A 21,062-nucleotide genomic window follows, 5' to 3' on the forward strand; every position below is an offset into this window, starting at 1 on the left:
ATTGCTCTGGCTAGTGGTTCCAGAACTATATTGAACAGGAGTGGTGGCACAGATATGGATGTATGTAAGTTCTAAGGTCTGCAGCATAGGACCGCAAGCTGGAGACCCAGCAGGGCCAATGGTATAACTGTAGACTGAATCCAAAGGGCCAGGACCAGGACAGTTGATGGGATGCTTCTCCTACAAATCTGGCAGCCTCAGGACCCAGAGGACTTGGTGTTTCTGTTTGAATCTGAAGGCAGGCAAAAAACTGTGTCCCAACTTGAATGCTGTTGGGCAGAACAATTTTTGCTTATTAGTGGGAAGCTTAGTCTTTTCTTTCCATGCTGGCCTTCAGCTGATGGGTTGTAGTTCACCCACATTAGGTGGGGCAATCTGCTTTATTCACTCCAATTTGAATATTAATCTCATCCCAAAATACCTCACAGTCACATTCAAATTAACATTTCACCCAATATCTGGACACCTCATTGCCTGGTCAAGTGGACATATAAAATTAACTATCATTGACCATTATTAATAAAGCTTCTAATAGCAATGTTATATGGATTTTCTCTTTACTCAGCACAGATGCCAGAGAATCAGCAGGGTGAGGAACAGTTGCAGTGAAGGTTGCAGCTTTGTAGCCCTCCACAAATGCTATAACCAGGTGTCTGCTCTTGAACATTTACCACAAACCTGTACAGTGCTTCTGCAGTATTTGAGGAAATGGTAGGTCATATGGAAAGATGTATCCTGAGTGTGTATCTTGAACTTTAGAACAAATTGCCAAACGTCTTTCCAAAGTAGTTGAGCCACTTTCCAACCTTATCAGCAGTTTGAGAGTCCCAGCTGCTTCATATCCTCACCAATACTTTGGATTGTCAGGTCACTTGGTCTTCGTTATTCTCTCTCTTCTTTCTTTCTGTTAGGTATGTAATGGTTCTTGGTGTACTTGTAATTTGCATTTCCCTGGCAATTAATGATACTGAACATCTTTATTATTTATTTACTATCTGTCTTCCTCACTAAATTATCTATTTGTATGTATTTATCCATTTCAGGGATAAGAATGATTTGTTTTCTTATTTTTGTTTTAATAGCATTCTCTTTATGCTCTGGATATAAGTACTTTGTCAGATATGTGTTTTCTATTCTTTTCTTTTTTGATACCAGGAATCGAACTCAGAATCTTGAGCTTGACAGGCAGGTGCTTGCACCACTGAGCTATATCCCTGGCCCACCACTATTTTCTTTTAGTCTGAGGCTTATTTTTTGCTTTAAGAGTATCTTACCATGGGGGCTGGAGATTTAGTTCAGCGGCAAAGCACCTGCCTGGCAAGCGCAAGGTCGTGAGTTCGGTTCCCGGTACCGGAGAAAAACCAAAAAACAAACAAACAAACAAAAAAAGAGTATCTTACCATGAAAAGAATCTTTTAGTTTTGAAAAGTGCAATTTATCACTTTTTAAACAAATTATGCTTTTAAAAAACTTATTTTAATTGACAAATGAAAATTATATATACAATATTTGTATATTTATGGTACAGAATATTATATATACATACATTTTGTATATATGAGAGAGGTGGAGAAGGACTAAAGCAAGCAGATTAAGATCCAGAATACATCATGCTTTTGATGGCTTAATTAAGAATTCTTTGCTAACCTAAGACCACAAATATATCTTCATTAGGATGCTTTTCTGATGAACACAGTTGGAATTTAGGGATTTTTTACAGTTGAATCTTACTTATATGAGTCATAGCACCCAATTTTTGTCATATTTTATTGACAGAAAAATCTTTTAAGTTAAATTTTGCAAAATATATAGTTTTATAAGGAAATTATTTTATAAAAAATATATTTCTTTTATAATCCCAGAGTGCAGTTCAAGATAACTGTTAGGATTGAAACATAAATTACAGGAAATTTTTTTTTACACTTGGATTAGCACCAACTAAGACATGCAGGAATTTTTTGTTATTATAAACATCACTGTCAAAAAGCACTAAGTGGAAGCTTAAATGCTGAAATTGTGTGTTATGGTACTTATTCATGTATGTGCTCCCCTGAATGCCATAGTTGGGATGGGCTCAGAGTACATGGACTTCAGCCCTGGGATGCTTAATTGAGAATGGTACCCAGGAGCTATCATGGTAGATATGAACCTGAATTTAACAGGAAAAAAGATATGAAATAAAGAAAAAAAACCAATGAAGGGTCACAACCCTGCTAAGTCAGTGCAGTGTGTTTCGGGACATGTGAGTAGATCTGGTAAGGTATTAGGAAAACTTGGAATCTTCTGAACAGTACCAAAAATCATCAAAAACACCCCACAAAAACCAAGTATCTGAGTTGTAGATATGCTGGTAGTATCTATATAAAACCAGTATACAGGTTTTAAAGTCTCAGTTGTTTTTAAGGTTCCATATTTCTAAAACTCACATGAAAACTATTTGCAGGAATATCTTTGAGGGGCCCTAGAAACTTGATTTGTGAACCTTATGGTCTTCTGATTTGTTTGTTTTAAAGATGAAGAAAGTAAGAGCCAGAAACATGGAGTAAATTTAAACTTACACAACAGTCTTAGGATGAACTAAAGCCAGCTTCTCTGACCACGATAGTTATGTTTTTCCATAACCTGACCCAGACTCTCAAATTACAGGAGGGAAGTTTCTCCTTGGGCCCATAACTTAAGGAACGAAGACTGTGCTTGATTTTGTGAGCCCTTTCTTGGCACCTCGTCTTAGCTGTTATACAATGAATGTGCCTTTTGGCTGGGACAAAAAATTTTTGGAATTTTTAGACATTTCCTTTTCTAACTTTCTCTAGGGGAGACATCCTAGGCTAGAACCCAGATCCTAATGAGAAACATGTCAACCTTCTTGTTTGTTTTCCTTGTCAATTACCTGTAATTTAAAAGCCATTCAGTAGCAGATTTATAAAGTGGCTAATCTCTGGGAAGACTAGAAGTGGGAAGGAAAAGGTGGCTGTGGCCGAGGCACACATCATTGGACATTTACATAAATAATAAAGTTGGGAACCTTAATACCTTCTGGCTTATTCATGAAAATAAATTCAGGGTAAGGAAATAAGCATTTGAGTCTTAGAGTAGCTTGTTACTAGTGCCATGAAGGCTACTTGGATGACCTGGGACACTTTTGCTGGGTACATCAACTTGTGTAGTTTTTTTAATTTTCTGCAGTTATCAAGGGAAAAGTTACACCTGAATAGTAATAATAGTAATAACAATACCCTGAAACCCAGAGCAGCTTAGCTTTCCTGAACATTGGACAAACTTACGAATACATTACTATTTTCATCTGGAACATGAGCTTCTCAAAATGGGGGGACCATTTTTCTGTTCATTTTCACAAGATCTGATACACTGCAGGTGCTTATTCAATCTTTGTTGGGTATTTCATGATGAAATGGCCATCTCTGGTATAGTGAAGACTTGTTCCAGTATGCGTAATAAGCCCATAAATAGAAGTTTACCAGACCCCTTTCCTGAGCCTTATCTTGCTATCCAAGAGCTGTAAAGATATGGAACCTATTTTCTAGTCAGTAATCTTATTTTGTATTTTTATGCCAGAAAACACTTATCATCTGGCTTCTTCTGATATTATCTGGCCTCCATTTGGTAATTCTGTATACCTGACCTAAATTGTTTTGTTTTCTGCTGAATTCCAGTAAAATAAGAGTGTATGCAAACAAAGCTGGGAATATATGAAGTAAACATAACCTAAATTCCAAGTGCTACCACATGATAGCTTCAAAATGGTACCGTTGGCAGAAGGGCCATTTTCCATAGCATGGCATCCCTTCATAGATAAGTGTGTAAGTCATCCAGAGGGGGATATGCAAATAAGTGTGTAATTATGCAGAGAAACCTAGCTTGCCATAGCTTTAAGGACCAGAGTTGTGTATCTGCTGCTTCTAACCTCACATATACTCTGGAATGGGTCATAGTTCATGGGACTACTGTACCATTAGCAGTCATAACACGACAAAGAATTCCAAGCCCTCTGTCTCACTAGAGGAAAGATTAGTATGTTTGGTCATTGCCTTAAAGTATGCAGTTTTGGTTTATTAACTGAGTTTAGAATTACGTTCTGGAAAAATGAAGTCTGAAAATCATTTCCATGGATAGCCCAGTGTGTATATCCACTCTATGACTTATACTATATTTAGTGATATTAGTAGCTTATAAATAAAAAGTTAACACAATTCCACATGAGTAACAATTTCTTTCTTTTATTTCACGAAATGCACTCTGGCTATAATCTTGTTTTGTGTCCTAAATAAGAACCTCAGTGCAGATTTCCAATATTTTGATTTCAGTTTCAGTTGCCTACTGCTTCCTTCAGTGATTATGGATAGTTGTATTTTCTTATTTTGAAAGTCTATTCCTGTATACTTATAACTTTCACATTTCTAAAATAATGGACAATTTTATTTGTTTTGCATGTTCAACAACCTGTGTGTTTTCAGGGCGCTTTAATAAGTCTGTCTTACCTCATGTTAACATTTGTACTATTAATGAGGGTTGGAACTTTTTTGTATGGATTAGCTATTCATTGCATTAAGATTGTCTGAGACGTTTATAAATAGAGTTGTTTTCAAGGAAATTTTGAGGGAAAGAGATTTTTTGAAGTCATGGCTGTGGAAATCATTAGTGCTTTGGAAGTAATAGAAACTTTGATGATTAAGTGTTTGAAACATCTAATTTCAGAAAATAAAATGAAGCTTAGAGGAAATTTAAATATTGCCTAAGTATAAGTAGCTAGTGACTGAGGTACTTAGCTGTAGAATCCAGATGTTTTGGCCAATGCATTTTGACCCAATGTGTCATATACCTGACCTGGGAACCCCAAAACTTGAGATCTATTATTTTCTTAATGACTCCAGTTATTTTTCAGAAAAATGGAAGGCAGATACTCTAGAGAAGGTATCTCTAATTTTTCTGTTGGCATTCTGACTTTCTAAAAATGTCACTGAGGACGGATGATAAGTTGAACACTAAATTCAAACTCTTATTCATAATTTACCTAATTTTTCTGTGCTTCTCTTTCTTCATTGGGAAAAACCAACAGTACCAGCATTCTCAGATTATTAACAAAATTATATGCATTAACATAATACAAATGCATTATAAGCAATAGGTACTATGTAATAAATCATTAACATTTAGAATTATGAGTTACTATGATTAATTTATGCATTATCAAGTTAAGGAACCATTTGGTAGCAATTCAAAATGGAATAGTGGAAAAAATGAATGTTAACATCCCCAGGTCTCTACTCTTTTGAAATAATTCCAGCTGTGGCATTTTATACAGGTTAACATATCCCGCAGAGTGTGTGCCTTACCGAGTTTCAAGGATTAAATGAAGGCACCTAGCACTCTTTTCAGCACACTCACTCCATGTTGGTTTCATTTCTCTCCTGTCTTGACTGAGCATCTGCTGAGCAGATGATTGCTGAAGATCACCATTTTTGTACATATGTAATATAACTTTGTACTCTGTAGCATTTTATGCGTTGAGTTTTGCTCTCAAGTTAATTGAAGTGTTATTGTATCTTATCAATTACTTTGTTCTCCTTTTCCTACCTTATTTCTCTATTGCTTGATCCCTTCTGGTAAGTTGTAATTACAATGATGTATTAGATATGCCTCATGTTTCTGAGTGTCCCTGAGATGCCCTTTCAATTGTAACATGATGTGCTTTTATTTCTGATAAGGAGAAAAAAATGATAATAGTTAATTAAAACCAGCTATTGTTAATTTACAGGGTTCTCGTCAAAACCAATGCCATTCTTTCTATTAATAGAGATTTTTATTTTGCTCTTACAGTGAAAAGTATGAGCCAGTTAAATAGGAGTTATTGAAGTCTCTGTTCAGCCTCCAAAAACAAACAAAACAGAAAAACCCAGTTGCCCACACTGAAAGCCATAAAACCACCACCTTCTTGCCTTACCTAAGCACTTTGGAAGAACTGAATCACATCCCTTCAAGCTGTTTGTATTCTGTAGCCCCATTTTTCTTTCCTTTCCTCTTATTCACACTGCACTTTTTCGAAATGCAGAGGGTTTACTGTGCTTCTGCACAGCCCCTAGGAACTGTCTAGCTTCCTCAGTTTGGAAGAGCCCCTGGAAAAGACTCACTTCTCAAATTGTGCAGCAGATAACCTGGTTTTTTACTGGCCCTGGCAGCACCGTTGGAGAGAATGTTCCTGACAACAAAACGCTAATGGATGGTTTTTCCACAGTGCTTGGCACCAACCTGGTGTCTTTCATCAGGAGGCTCTTTTCCACCTTCTTTTTCACAGACATGCTGGTGGAGACCAGACGGGCAAAAGTCTCCCTCTGTTGCTTGGGTTTCAGTACAGTGTGTTCCTTCGATGATATCTCTGAGTAGTGGTAATGTGGAGGATATTAAAAGATAATGAGGATTTGGTTGGTGAAGGGAGAACCAGCCCCAGAGGATACTGGGGAAGTTGCCTAGAGCTCAATTCATAATCAGATTAGTATCATAAATGTGGTTCAGTTCTACTGGGTAGCTTATGATATGCATGGAGGTTACCGTGGTAAAGAGAACGTTTACTACATTATTCTGAATTAAAACTAAACATTATCAATATCAACTTTTTAATCTGTATTTTCTTGGACAAAAATGAAAAAAAGTGTGCAGGAAACAGATGAGCAGTGCTTCCAGTATGTCTGCTCTAAATAGTTTGCATGAGCCTGTGAGTAACAGCTCATTGACAGCTATGAGGTGTGGTGGTGTATACTGTGTATGAGAATATCAAGGATGAAGGAGAACTCACCTCTCTGTGTATTTTTGGGACTTCAGTTATAATTGGGTGGATAGTATAGAGACACAAGGAAGTCTTCATTTTTAAAGCCGAAGATATCAATCAGTTCTACTCAATAAACATTTGTGGATTGGTAGCCAAGCAGTGTGTAATACTCCGGAAATTTAAACATGAATAAGGTGTGGTCCCCAACTGTCCGGAGCTTTTAGATTTGCAAAGAGGATAGACATAAATGACTATCTGAGGTATGAACCTAGAAAGAATTTTTTTGGCATCAAAGAAAACTTTTGTCAAGAAAAATCAGGAAAAGGTTCAGATGAGTGTGAGTTTTCTTTAAGTCTTTTACTAAGTGAAAATGAAGAGAACAGGCATTATAATTAGAGGAAACAGCACGTGAAAAAGCAGGAGATGTAGGGGAAGATCGTATATTGAGTCTACCGTGGTGCAACATGGAGAACATACAGGAAAATATTTGTAGAAGTAGACAGAGGCCAAGTTTTGAAGAGTCGTGAGTGTTATATAAAGAATTTAGCCTCTTCTGATGAGTAAAACAACTATTCTCAGTTTAGGTAATGAAAGGATAGCCTCCTTAGTGGGACATATTAGAATCAGAAAGAGGAGTTTTTAAATAGTATGTGTTCCTTTGGAGATTCTGAAATGAAACAAATAAAAGCGATGGCCATAAGAACCCACCGATACTGTGAAGTCACAGTATCTCAGCTGCTGCAGTAGAGGAGAATAAAGATAAGTTATGTGGACTGGAATCCAGGGTGTATCTATCTGGGGAAGAGGTAAGAGCCAAAAGTAGAAAATGTAGGTGGAAACAGGTCAATGTGTGTTAAAATTATTCTAGTGTCATTCTTCAGGTAATGGCTAATTATTGAAGAGAATGAAGATATGCATTTATTTTTTGAAAAATCTTCCTGAGTCCATGGCTGGTTAAACTTGGGTCAAAAGAAATCAAATGCATTTTGTTGTTGTCTAGATAAAAGAAAATCTATGGAAAGGAGTCAGAGAAATATATGAAACTCACTGAAAAATTGCACATTGAGACTGAGAGAGGGAAAGGAACTCAACATGATACCAGGGTCTCTGGCTGTTGGTTGGGAGGTGATGATGTCATTAACTGCAGGAGTAATTTCAGAACAGGAAAACTTGGGATTTAACAACAATGAACTCACTTTTAGACATGTTGAGTCTGAGAAGGAGGATTAAATGCTCAGGTAGATTAATCTGAAGGGTAGTTGGAATAGTTTTAACATACCACTTTAAAGTCACAGGCATATAATGAATGAATTTCATTTACTGTATGAATACATGAAAATACCTAGAAAGACTGTAAATGGAGGGAAGAATGGCATAAAAATGCCCAGGGACCAATATTCAAGGGCAAGATGAATCCATATGCTGATTAGAGAGAGAGGGAAAAGGGGTAGAGGGAAGGAGTGGGGGTTGGCATCAGAAGTCCAGGGCAACACAGAGAATATCAAGGCACAAACAAATAATGAATGTGGCTGAGGGGGTAAGACCGCTGAAAACTGCTAATGGAACATAACTCTCAAATCATGGTGTTCCACTAGATTAAGAGGACAGAAGCCAATTGTAATCCGTTGAAAAGTGAATGGGTGAGAGAAGAAATAAAGAAAAGATTGAATGTGCTTTTTAAAAGATCTGTGAAAGAAAAGTGGCATAAGAAAGAACATGATAGCTATAAGAGGTCAGAGGAGGATTTGGATATTTTAATTTAGCTTCAGAAGCATAGAGCAGGTTAGATAGAGCATTGTACTGGGAGGGATGCTAAGTCCAAAGAAAGCTAATATGATTCCTGGTCTTGGATCTGTCAGGTATTCAAAAAAACAGCAGTGATGACAGCAGACTTATACATTACTATGTTACAGACACTCCTATGTTTTCCCTTTCAGAGACACTGTGTGAAGTGGATCCTATTATTACCTCCATTTTACTTGTAAGGAAGCTGTAGTACGGAAAAGTTAAATAACCTACCCAATTTGCATTCTGCCCATTATATGAAACACATGCATTAAATCAGAACCACCAAAATGATGTAAAGGCATACGCAGCCGATTTAGAAGATTTTTGGTTGAAAGGTAGAGGCCAGAGCCTTTGTGCAGACATACAGCCAGTTTTCTTATAAAGGGAAAGTTTCTCCATGGAGTTTGTCTTTTCACATCCTTAAAAAGATGGAGACTGAGTAAAATTATTTTCCCCTCAATATTACTTGACTCTTAGCCTTCTTGGAAGAAGGTTTAATAGGAAATACCAACCGAGAGTTAGTTTGTAGTAACAGAACAAAACTAGTTATGAGAATGGAGTTAAAGTGTTGGTGAGTAATTCAGGGTGGAAATCAGGGTAGAAAGAGAAAAAGCTGAGAGAGATGAGGATGACACATACTTCACTGAAATACACAGATCTTCACCACATATGGATGAAACCTGAAACTGCTTTCATGAAGTTAGTAATAGAAGTCATGAAAACTTGGGGGAAACTTTTGTATTTGTACGATATTCCTCATTTTCATGGCTTCAGCTCTTCCTTGCTTTTATGCCTATCACTCAGTGGAGGTAGCGTTATTTCAAAATTCCAAGATCAGAAATTTGTTGGTCTCTTACCCTAAAATTATCATTACTAATGCATTTACTATGGTCCAGGCATAATGCCTACACTTTTAGAGGAAATATCTCATTTTACTTTCGTAAAAGCCATGGAGATGTTATGTTTTCCCCCTTCAAAAAGCTTGGGGACATAGTATTTTCTGCCTAAAGTTATAGAGCTAGCAAGTGGCTAAGACAGGATATGAGTAGGGTAGTGTGAATTCAGACTCATGCCCTTAATCCTCTGCACTGCACAAGAAATAAAGGGACCCTTCCCTTGCCACTTCCTTCAGAGTTGGCGCAGGTCTACTATGTCCGTATGTAAGAAGATTAACTATGGAAAATCCTCTTTATGTTCTACTGACCATAACTAGTGAGAGGTTTCTTCATGGACATGAATATTAGAGAAAAGTTGAACCTAGTTAAAAAAAAAAGTAAAAAATTATCTTCATGAAGATAGAAAAGCTCCTTATTCTTTACCTTGCCCAACCAGGCCTTTTTTTTTTTTTTTATTATTAATTTTCTCAGTGTAAGAGAGTTCTGGACTAGTGTATGATTCAATGTCACAGATATTTTGGGGGTCAAATTAAAGTGAAGAAAAGGTTAGCCATGAAGAAGGCTTTTAAGACAGTGGTGGTAAACATAACCCACAGGGGTTTTCCTCCCCCTTTCTCTTCAACGCTATGTCCTTCCTGAGTTCGCTGCTGGAACACAGAAATAAAGATAATACTGTCACTGATTTCATCTTGTGGAGTTAATAGTTTGATGGAGGAGGCAGAAATTATGTAACTTCACCAAAATATTTAATTACTAATATATTGGCTCTTGGAAACTAATAATTCTCCAATTTGATTCCTTTTGCAAACCCACATCAGCTCTATGCTCATGAGTATAAAACTATGCACTCAATGCATTAAAATAACTGAAGAAACATGTACTGAAAAGGCTTCTGCCTTATAAAAGATAATTTGGAATCTAGTAAACAAAAATGGCATATTTTAATATCATATTCTAAGCATTTATACTGGTCAGTCATTATTATGAAACACACAAATACCGATCTTTTTTTTAAACAAACACATACATTTAGAAAATAACACAAAAACAATACAATCAATACAGAATTTGATAGATTTGATATGGAAACTTTTTCAAATACCCATCATTGCTCTTTTATGTCTTGTGTTTCTACTGCATCGCCCTGGACATCTACCAAAGGAGATATTCTTAGGGAAGACTGACAACAGCAGCTCTGCACCAGAAGGATCTCCAAATTGGATACTTTTCTTTATCATTTTCTTTTTCCCAACCCAAACTAAAAGTTATGAAGGATACATTCAGGCATTCCAAACTTTTATTAAAAGCTTTGTTTTGCATTTGACATTAAGCCGGGTGAAAGTTCTTGGGTAAGACTTACTCCAAGCCTTAATCCATGGGAATGATCTCCCGTGAGCTCAGATTGGATAAAATTACCCTTCAATTCGCATCTGTTTACATTTTGGGAAGATTTCACACCCTTTTGGATGATAGAGAGAAACCTATTTCTCAGCATTTACGCGGGCTGATCTCCGGCATACTGATGGTATTATTGCATTTGTTACTTCCGATACTTTTTTTTTTTTTTTTTAAATAAATTCTTGGACTCCTGTTTTCTTACAGGCTCAGTTTGAACTTCAGGCGTTTCATATCCGGGGTGAACATGCAGCGATCACAGCGCGGCTGGAAGAAACCATTGAAAACCTCAAGCTCCAGTTAGAACAGCGCTGGCGGGGAGGATGCGAGGAGCTGAGGGATGCCTGCGTCTCCACCGACGACAGCTGCGCTCCGAAGGCCTACAGAAATGTGTGCATCCAGACAGACAGACAGTCCTTCCTCAAACCCTGTGAGGGCGACACCAAGACGCCCAGAAGTAACCAGATAGTGCCCAGAAAGCTGAACATCTCCTCTTTAAGCCAGCTCTCTCCCCCAAATGACAACAAAGACACCCACGCCCCACTTCAGAATGGGGAAAGCATCTCACCAAGTCACCCAAAGACAGCACCTCCTCCTCCCCCGCCGCCCCCGCCCCTTCCCATACCGCCCCCTCCGCCCCTCCCACCTGGTCCGGGAGCTCTGCCGCCTATGCCCCCAACACCAGCTTTGAGTGCCAGCCCTCCGCCACCACCTCCTCCTCCGCCTCCTCCACCGCCCCTGCCTCCAAGTGCTGGGCCTCCGCCGCCTCCTCCACCACCGCTTCCAAACCCCCAGGCTGTGCCTGGCAGCGGGGCCCCTCCTCCTGCGCCAGCACCCCTGGGACTTGTACCCCCACCTCCTCCTGGACTCTTCTTTGGACTCAGCCCTTCCTCCAGCCAGGCCCCTCGAAAACCAGCCATTGAGCCCAGCCGTCCCATGAAGCCTTTGTACTGGACTAGAATACAGATAAGCGATGGGTAAGCACCTGCGCCCTAGTCGCATTTGTGAATTTCTCGGATTTTCCCAAGTGATGTTTTAGTCCTGTCAGCTTAGCGTCTGCATGGCGTGGGGCCCATCCTCAACTGCAGTGAGATAAAAGGTGAAAGCATCCGGGGTTTGGGGAGAATGGATGTCTCCACCAGATCCTTTCTGTATTTGGGACAAACAGGGGGCTCTACTCCACAGCTTCAAGCTGTCCAGATCTAACTAAGAACTGCTGCGGTATCACCCATTGCAGTCAATGAGGAATTATAAAGAAACTGGGTCCAAATCTATACTATAGGTTTAACGAGGGTTTTTAGAAAGTATTTTATGAGATACTTCCTTGTTTTTAGATTGTAGCATCAATGTAATGAACTAGATATTTAACATTTTTAATTTTTTTATTTAAAGGAGGAGACATCGGAGTTATTAGTTCCTCAACTCTTAAAAGAGCTTAAAATATAAATTTTCTCTGCTTGAACACTATTTCATTTAAGTGCTCATACCTTTGCATTTTTATTCCTTGTGAGAGAAAGTGTCAGTGTGTGGACAGTGTGTCCGTTACTTTCTCTCATTGCTGACACTCAAAATTAAGGGAGGAAACGTTTATTTAGCTGATGGTTCGTGGAGGTTTTAGTCCTTAATCGGCTAGCTCCAAAGCAGGGTGGCATAGCAGAGGGGGAACAGTTCAAGGCGGCAGAAGATAGCAAAAGCAGTAAGAGCAAATGGAGGAAGGGCAAGCCTCTTTTCCTCCCTTCTGTTGTAAGCAGGCTACCTCCCAATGCCCAGGGCAGGTACAGCACTCACATCTCCGTGCTCTCCTCTTGTACAGGATGAGAATGTTTACAAAATGAGGACCCTAATCCCCTGCCAAGTCCCTTGGTTAAACTTCTAAATTTCTCAAGTTGGCACAGGGTATCAACCATTACAGAAAACAAAAGTGGAAAGTACCTTTCATGTGTCTGGTGGTTGTTGGGCTGGATCTATAAGTCAGGAAGATATGGTGCCTTGGAAACTTCCACTCATATTGGAGTCTGACTTCTGCTTCATTCCTGACCCTGTCAGGAGGACAGTGAGAGAGTGTCTCTTGACGACTTCCTAGTTTTGAAGTTTACTTGTTCACAAAGATCACATAATAGAAAACATTTCTAACCTCATTATGCAAGTCAAGATGTGGTGGTGAATTTTTAAATTTATGTGGTATTTTGCTTAGGGAAGGTGGGCTACTAACAAAATAACATGTAATGGGAAATCACCATAGGAGGAATCGAATAACTTAAAACTAAGCATATGGAGTATTTCACATTGTCCCCTTTCCTCTCATCAGGAAATACGGGCTAGGAGTTTATTTGTAGGATATCCTAATATATATTTTTAAATAGTGATACTATGTAATTTCCCAAGTGAATGGTTAAGAACAGTGAGGAGGTCCTGAAATGGCTCCTACCACTAACGGAAGTGTTAGAGCTCTCCTTTGCCATTCACAATCCAGGTATTTCATAAGAAACAATTTCCCAGGGTATTTCATTTGAGTTGTATTCCTTTATTACTGTGTTCAAATCAGTGTGTAGTCATTCCAGGGTGATGGGTCCTCCCTGTCAGTCCCGGTGCAGTGTGTTCTGGTGGAACATGGAGCTCTTTCACACCTGTGACTTACTCCTTAAACTCCACTTCATTCCCTAAGAGACTGTATGGGCCACCATTGTCATAGAGTGTAGCACCATCTGACAGTCCCACTGGGAGACACAGCCCCCCAGACTCCCTCTTCAAGGTGGGCAAGGAGAGGATAATCATTCACTGCAGTTTTTTTCCTTCTTGTGTGGTGGGCCATTTTTGAGAAGGAAAACAATTGAATATTCAAGGCCTCCTTAGTCTCTCCATAAATCTAGGACTTCACTTTTGAGTGAAATGAAATCAGTGAACGGGATGTCAGCAGACCCTTGCTTGGTTTGTGTTTCAGCTTGGACCCAAGCTCTTCAGTGTAGGGGGCTGCCTCTGTGCGCTAAGATCCCTAGCATGGCCACTTCCTGCCAGCACTGCACAGTCTCTTTCATCTGGGGTTCCTCGAAATATTTTGTATTGTCGAGTACAATTACTGTACTTCTTTTCAGTAAAAACAGTGGTACCTTGGTTCATGAATGCTTTTGTTTGTGAGAAATTTGATTCGTAAACAGAAGCATTTGGTGAAATTTTGTTTTTGTTTATGAACTCTGAGTCCTGCATCGGCTGTTGCTTTTCCAGAATTGTGGAATGGATTACATTCGTGGACCAAGATACCACTGTAATCTAAAGAATCTGTATAATATTCATTGGTGATCAAAAGTATAATCATGCAGGAGGTGTTCTCTTAACAGAGGTAAATTGCTATTTTAATAATCTAAGAGGCAGACACTTTATATAAGGCATATGTGATAAATTTTGGTTTATCTGGGGAACCAAGGGCAAAATGTGATTGCTCTTCCCTGCTTTTACTATTGCCTTTTTCTTTTGCCATTTTTCCACCTTTGATATCTGTTTTATGATTTCTAGAATAGAAAAGGGATATCTATTAAAGAAAAGGAAATCATCACCTATGTTTTCAGCTTCCTAATAAGTTTTTACTTTTCCTTCTCCTTGCCTTTCCCCCTTTCCTTCCCTTTCAGCTAGAATTGTTGTTCAAGATCAGAAAGCAGTTGACCCTTGCAATAGGTCATTCACTGTGAACAAGTTCTTGTTATTGCTCTACCAAATGCCAACTCTTTCCAACTCTCTGAGGGTATGTGTTCCAAAATGCATTTATCCAGAATTGGAAATGCCATCCCCACAGAAATGATGTGTAAATGGTGCTCACCTTGACTCCCAAATGAAATTTACACCAGTGTTCATTATCCTGGCCTGACGTCTACATCCGTGGTGCTGGGACAGGAGAGCAGGTGTTCCAGAGTGCAACGGTTCTGCATTGTTTGCCTGACCACAGTGTTATTTCCCTTTACGCACCTCCTTCTCAGCTGCCTAGAATCCTTCTGAAGCATGGACAGTGGCCCTTAGCATGCTATATGCTCCAAAGTACCCTGGCTCTCTTTCCCAATTAAGATCCCCCTTTTTCAGTGCAGCTGAGGTGAGCACAAAACAAAATGGTGTCTGTATTTCAAGTTGAAGTTAATTGAATGGCAGAAGGCTGTGACTGAGGAAGGCTCACATCAAAGGTGGACACCCTTCGTCAGCATTATTTTAGCCCTTGGGCTAGCCAGTGGCTTCCCGAGTGTGCTTTACATTGTTATACTTTATAACTTACATGTCATGTATATATGATTTAGTGGTTCAGATAGTATCATAGAAAAATTATATTTAAAAAAGGCAGCAAAAAGTATAGAGAAGTAAATGTAGCCAGAAATAAAATAGTGGGAAAAGCAGACCTAGCAAAATATGTACAAGCAGCCCTGAAAAGCTAATTTTGCCAACTATTTTGAAGATGAAAATTATCTTTTATAAAAAAATTTAATAGTATAATAAATGTACTTACTATATATGATATTACATGTTACATATAATAGTAGTATTTTTAGTTTTCAGGGACAGAAAATATGTATGAAACAAAAGTAAATACTTGTAGGTATTACAGATCATAGCATATACATGTGTTTGAAAAACAAAAATGTAAATGGGAGTTGTTTTTCTGTCTGTGGGTATTAAAAGGGCATAAAATTAGGAGAAGTTGAGAAAGGAAGCTAAGGAGGCAGGAGTTGGGGGATGTGTTCTAACTGGGAGAGCTTGGAGAGCAGACCCTGGTGCAGTTGGCTCTCAGAGGCTGTGCTGATGTACCTGATTGTCAGGAGCTTCTCTTTCCCTGCTTCAGAACAAGGGGACACTCATTTCTAGAAAACAGAACACAATCTCTCCGTGGCTACTCTTGTTGAAATCTCAGTGGGCTAGTGCCTGGGAGGAGTTATATGGTTTTATTGTTGTTTGGGGGTGAGATATAGTAACTTCGCTCATGGATCCAGAGTGTTCATACCTTAAACCTTAAGGGCCAGGAGAAAACATCCAGGCAGATGCAGGTCTTTACCTTCCTAGTCCAGCTTTAATCCCTTTAAGAGATGTCTTACCCCTGTTTCAGAATTGGTTATCTCTTCCCTCTTTAGACGACATGCACTTTTGCCTATCAAGGAAGTGGCACAGATGGAGGAAGGAACAGCTTGTATGCCCCAGCAGTAGAAGTCTCAGGGTTTCTAAGTGCCAAGGGTCTTCTTTAGTGTTCTCTAATTATTTCTAACAACCATGGAGATGTGCATATGTGTGCTTCAATACTCTATGGTATATTGTGACCTAAACATGTGTTCTTCAAGTTTGTTAGGGTTTTATATATTTTCTTTAAAGATGAAATAAAATAAATCAGAGACATATTTTATTGTGATAGTGTCTTCTGTTTTGGTTCATAAAATAAACTTGTTTTTTCTTTTAAGCCAAAGTGCTGCACCAACCTTATGGGATTCCTTAGAAGAACCTGACATTCGGGACACTAGTGAATTTGAATATTTATTCTCCAAAGTCACAACTCCACAGAAGAAAAAGCCTCTTTCAGAGACCTATGCAGAAAAAAACAAGGTCAAAAAGGTATGCAGTAACTATAATAATAGTTGTAAGTATATATACATTTGCATTATCCATGAGAATTCACTGTGTTCTGTTTTTCCTCTGTTGTCAGAAAATGTTTTGGAAGTGTTTGAGTCATAGATGGCAAAAAGGAGCCAATAGTTCAATAAATCTTTATAAGCTTAATAAGCTATCTTGATGTAATCTTCTGAATTTTAAAAAATTTAATCTGAACTCTTCCAGCCATTCATTCTGTTGAAAAAGTCATAGTTATTTTACTATCAGTAAAAGTAGTTTGTGGGCAATATGAAAAATAGATCCCATCATTCAGTGCATTGATTTAACAAATATTTTGGGGAGGTGTAGGCCTTGTTTTGGCCTAGCACTTCATAGTACAGCAACATGCACCCATTTGAATAATAAAATTACATAAAATAGAAAATTCAGATCTTCAGTTGCACTAGTGATCAGTCGGTGTTCACCAGAGAAACACATTAATATAAGATGTATGTATAGGGTTTGCAAGATCAGCTTACAGTGGCTGCCCTCAGAGTCAAGTATGGAAGAGTACAAATGGCTGCCTGGGCACTGGGGATCTGAAGGATCCAATCAAAGGCCCGAAGCTCACTGTAGTATCCCCTGCAAGTCCACATCAGGAGGCTGAAGGGTCTGCAACAGAACGCTGAAGAGTCAGCGCTGGAAGCCAGGAGACGTCATCCAAGGTTAAGGGGAAGACTGGAGCCCTTCTGAAGAAACAGAGGGAGGCTTCCTTTGTTTCCCTTTTATTCTGTTTAGGTGACAACCTACTGGTTGGTGCCACTCATTCCCAGGGTGGGTCTTCTATCATCGGTTGTGCCCAGGATTTTCAGCCACAGCCTGAACTATGTTGATCCAGTTTAGGTGGGCATTTCTTACTCAAGTTGACAAAATCAGTTAACTATCACAGCTAGTCACTTTCAAGTTTCGTTCTTGTGCCTCATGTCTACCATATTGGATAGCACAACAATCAAACATTTCCATCATTATAAAATGTTCTATTGGGCAGCACTGTCTTTAGTATTGGGAATGTGTTAGTGAGAAATACACACACACACAACCACACACCCCTGCAGGCCCTTGCCCTTGCCCTTGCCCTGTGGAGCTCATATTAGCAATCAGTGTTGAAAACAAGCTGTGTGAATCCCACAGAGCGGCAGGGTAAGGAGGATCTGCTTTGACAAGGTGGGAATGGGGTCTGTGATTTTAAATGAAGTTTTCAAAGTAGACCTCTTTGAAAAGAGACTTCTGAGAAAAGACTCAAGGACTTCGAGGCCTATGGCCACCATCTTCTGCAGGAGTTTAAGATCATCCAGTAGCCAGGTGGATGTGATCTGCTTCAAAGACCTTATGCCCTGGCACTCTCCATGCTTTAGGCCCTAAACATAACACAAGATGACATGCACTGTGGTTTGGATAAGCATCCTGCCAAGGCCCGTGTATTAAAAGCTTGGTCCCAGGATAGTGCTCCTGGGAGATAGTGGAACCTTTAGGAGGTACAGACTAGTGGGAGGCCCTTAGGTCGTGTGGGGATGACCTTGAAGGGGACTGGGAGACAATTCTTTTCCTCTGTCTGACTTCTGGGCCATGAGGTAAGAGTTTTGTTCTGCCCTGTGTGCCTGCTATAATGTGCTGCCCCTGCCAGATGCCTAAAGCACTGAGATTACCTTATCTTGAAATGGAACCTCCAGAACAAAGAGTCAAAATAAATCTTTTCTCTTTATAAGTTGAAGATTCAGATATTTTATTACAGTAACCAAAAGATAACATAATGTCCACTCATAATGCCGCTCTGAGTGATAATTAAAGCATGTATCAGGTTCATTCATGAGTTATCTTCCCTCTTTTAAATATTAGCTATAATTAAAAATTAAATACTAATTATGCCAAACTTGTACTGCAGGCTCAGATAGGTATCATCCTTGTCTGTGACACCACAGCATTCTGCTCCTATAGGCACAGCAGGAACCAATTTGAGAGCCAGAGCTTGGTGGTAAAACCAAAAGTTGGTACCATGTCATTTTTGCTCTTATAGACTGCAGGCAAAGGAGGTAATTTAGCCTTCTCACACTGATTTTTTTCTCCTTAATACTGGGAATATTATGCCTTTATCAAAGCTGTTAGGAGAATAAAAGGAAATTATCATATGAAAATACATGCAGTATTCTGCCTTAGTTTATGCAGTAATGTGAAAGCCCTGGAAAGAAAATATTGAATCTCACTGACTCCTGAAGTTGTCATGCTTTTAAATAATCAGTGTCTTCATTCCTGAAACTCTTTACTAATGGCAATTTCTAGATCACTCTTGGCTTTCAATGTTTACAGAAGCATTCTACAACTTCCTTTGATGGCACATTCTAAGACCTAGTAGTTTATTCAGGTTAGTTTATATACCATCCTTGAACCGCAGTAAGAGTTTCCACTGTCAATGTGCCCATATTTACACTGTCCCTAGGTTACATTTGTTCCTGAGCAAGAAAGTCAGCACCTTGACCAGGATCCAAAAATCTCCCTGTATTGTCTGAGATTCTCCCTATTCCTGTCGAGAAAATAGCTACTTTGATAAGTTTTCCAATTGCACTCTAAACTTGCCCAGCACTTTCTGAAAAGCAGTGTGACCTGCCAATATTCTGCCTCTCTTGAGATGCCACAGTCTGACTTTGAATTATAAATCATATCCATATCCTCCCTTCGTTTCCTTTTCTGTAAGATGCACAAAACATTCCTTTCCATCTGTCTTTGTAGTAGATATTTCCTAGGAACTAATGAGATGCTGGGTGTTCTCTACTGGCATTCTGGAGGCAGGGGGGTTGTGATGGTTTGGCAGACATCAGTCTGTTGAAACGTTCAAGTGCCAAAGCTCTTAGACATAGATTGTAATTTGGTCACTTCGGTGAGGATCATAAACAGATTTTGTGTCTCTGTTTATTGTGGAAGAGAAAGGGGTGAAGGAGAATATTGTTTGGAAGCCTAAATATAAATTTATAGAGTTTTAATAACATGTTGCTTTCTGAGTTTATATTACTTCAGCTCTTGTGACAAAGATAATTTCTCTGGGTTGGGTTGGAGGTGAGTTTGTCTATCCTTTTAAATTTTCCATATGTTTTATAAGTGAGTGGTAGGATTAGGGTGGTCATCTGTAAAATGTCCGTGTGTCACTTGTCTGAGTGTAAGCCTGGGATTGTAAGTGCTGCGTTGTCCGGGTCCCTTGAGTAGGATCTGGAATGGTCAGGGTTTTCCTGTTCTTCAGTTCAAAGGACCCTGAGGACCACATTTAAAAAAAAAAAAGGTGGCATCTACTCCATGACAGGCTCTAGTCTACAAAATTCCAGCTTGTAAATTTTGTTTCGCAATGAGAAGATCCCAAAAGTTAAGTTGAACGTTTACTTTATTTGCTTATTTTTTTTAAAAAAAAGTGGTTAAAGGTTGTCAAATGTGAATATCAATGATGCTTTCAGAATGTCGAATGTGAATATTATTCTTGGAGTTCAACTATGTTTCTCTTGTTGGCTCTTGATAGTTATTTAATCTGTATTTGTACCTCAAGCCAACCGCAGTGTCTTAGGGATGCTTATTACCTGCCCAGACCACAAGAGGGCACCTTAGAACTCTGAGATCCAGAACTAAACGCTCTTCTATCTCAGATCATCCAGAAAGGGAACCTAAAAGAGAGAAACTGCTCCTCAGCACCCTCTTTATCCTGTTAAGCTCTTTACTGTGGACCTGGAGACCAAGTTTCATAGCACATTACCCACACAGAATACTGGGAGCCAGGCACATATTAGAATGGTTTGCAGGGATAAGTAAAATAAACTCCCTTCCAGCCATACAGTTCCAGTGAGCAGAATGAAGGGCTGCAGTGTTAACGTTTATGAAGTATTAGACCTAGCTCTTTGGGGACTTGTTCCAGAACCTGCTCCCACCTCACCCCACACATCTTTAAGATCTTCCATGTAAAGAAAGTGAAGAGTTATTTGAATATAGATTTAGGGTCATCTAATTAGAAAATGCCAAAAAGTAGGATTTGATATTACAAGTTATGTATAAGAAAACTGTTCTAGATACACTTTTTTTTGAGGGTTTCACTATGTAGTTCAGGCTGGCTTTGAACTCAATATGTAGCCCAGGCTGGCCTCGAACTCATGGTGATCCTCCTGCTTCAGCTTCCTGAGTGCACCACTGTGCCTGGCTCTATGTATTTTTTAAAACAGTATTCATCCTTTCTCCCTAGTTGAGGGAAGTTTTGAAGTCTCACTCATAATTTCCAGAACCTCCGTCATTTATCCTCAGCACATGCTATTTTCTGAGACCCTGGAACAGGCTGAAGTTCATTAATGGCCTGGGGCTGAGGACCTGTGATAGGTCCCTGCCCCTGGCAGTGGTTCTTCTGGCTTCCAGCTTTAAGTTAGAAATATGTTGAGGATATAACAAGAATAGGGGAAGGTCCTATATGTATACTTCAGTTATAAAGTCAGGTTTCACGGATCTTTCACAACTGACTTTGTAAATGCTTTGCAAAGTACACAGATCTCCCAAGTACATGGAGGTCATAACAGCCCCTTCGTGTGTACCTGTCCTCTAAGGCACATGCTTAATATGAACAGAAAGAA

At 39.2% G+C, this 21,062-nt stretch overlaps 1 protein-coding gene across 6 annotated transcripts in view; it reads left to right on the plus strand.

Annotated features, from left to right (window-relative positions):
* The window catches only part of Fmn1 (formin 1), a 408,229-nt gene that overhangs the window by 212,835 nt on the left and 174,332 nt on the right, over positions 1 to 21,062 (plus strand). For all 6 annotated transcript variants that reach the window (XM_005381169.1, XM_005381170.1, XM_005381172.1 and 3 more), the window contains 2 exons: positions 11,071 to 11,840; positions 16,287 to 16,437. In XM_005381169.1, coding sequence (XP_005381226.1) covers positions 11,071 to 11,840; positions 16,287 to 16,437 — 921 coding nt within the window. The remainder of the gene's footprint in view (positions 1 to 11,070; positions 11,841 to 16,286; positions 16,438 to 21,062) is intronic.

The sequence above is a fragment of the Chinchilla lanigera genome, unplaced genomic scaffold (assembly GCF_000276665.1).
Source record: "Chinchilla lanigera isolate Chin_1 unplaced genomic scaffold, ChiLan1.0 scaffold00015, whole genome shotgun sequence".
Taxonomy (NCBI): domain Eukaryota; kingdom Metazoa; phylum Chordata; class Mammalia; order Rodentia; family Chinchillidae; genus Chinchilla; species Chinchilla lanigera.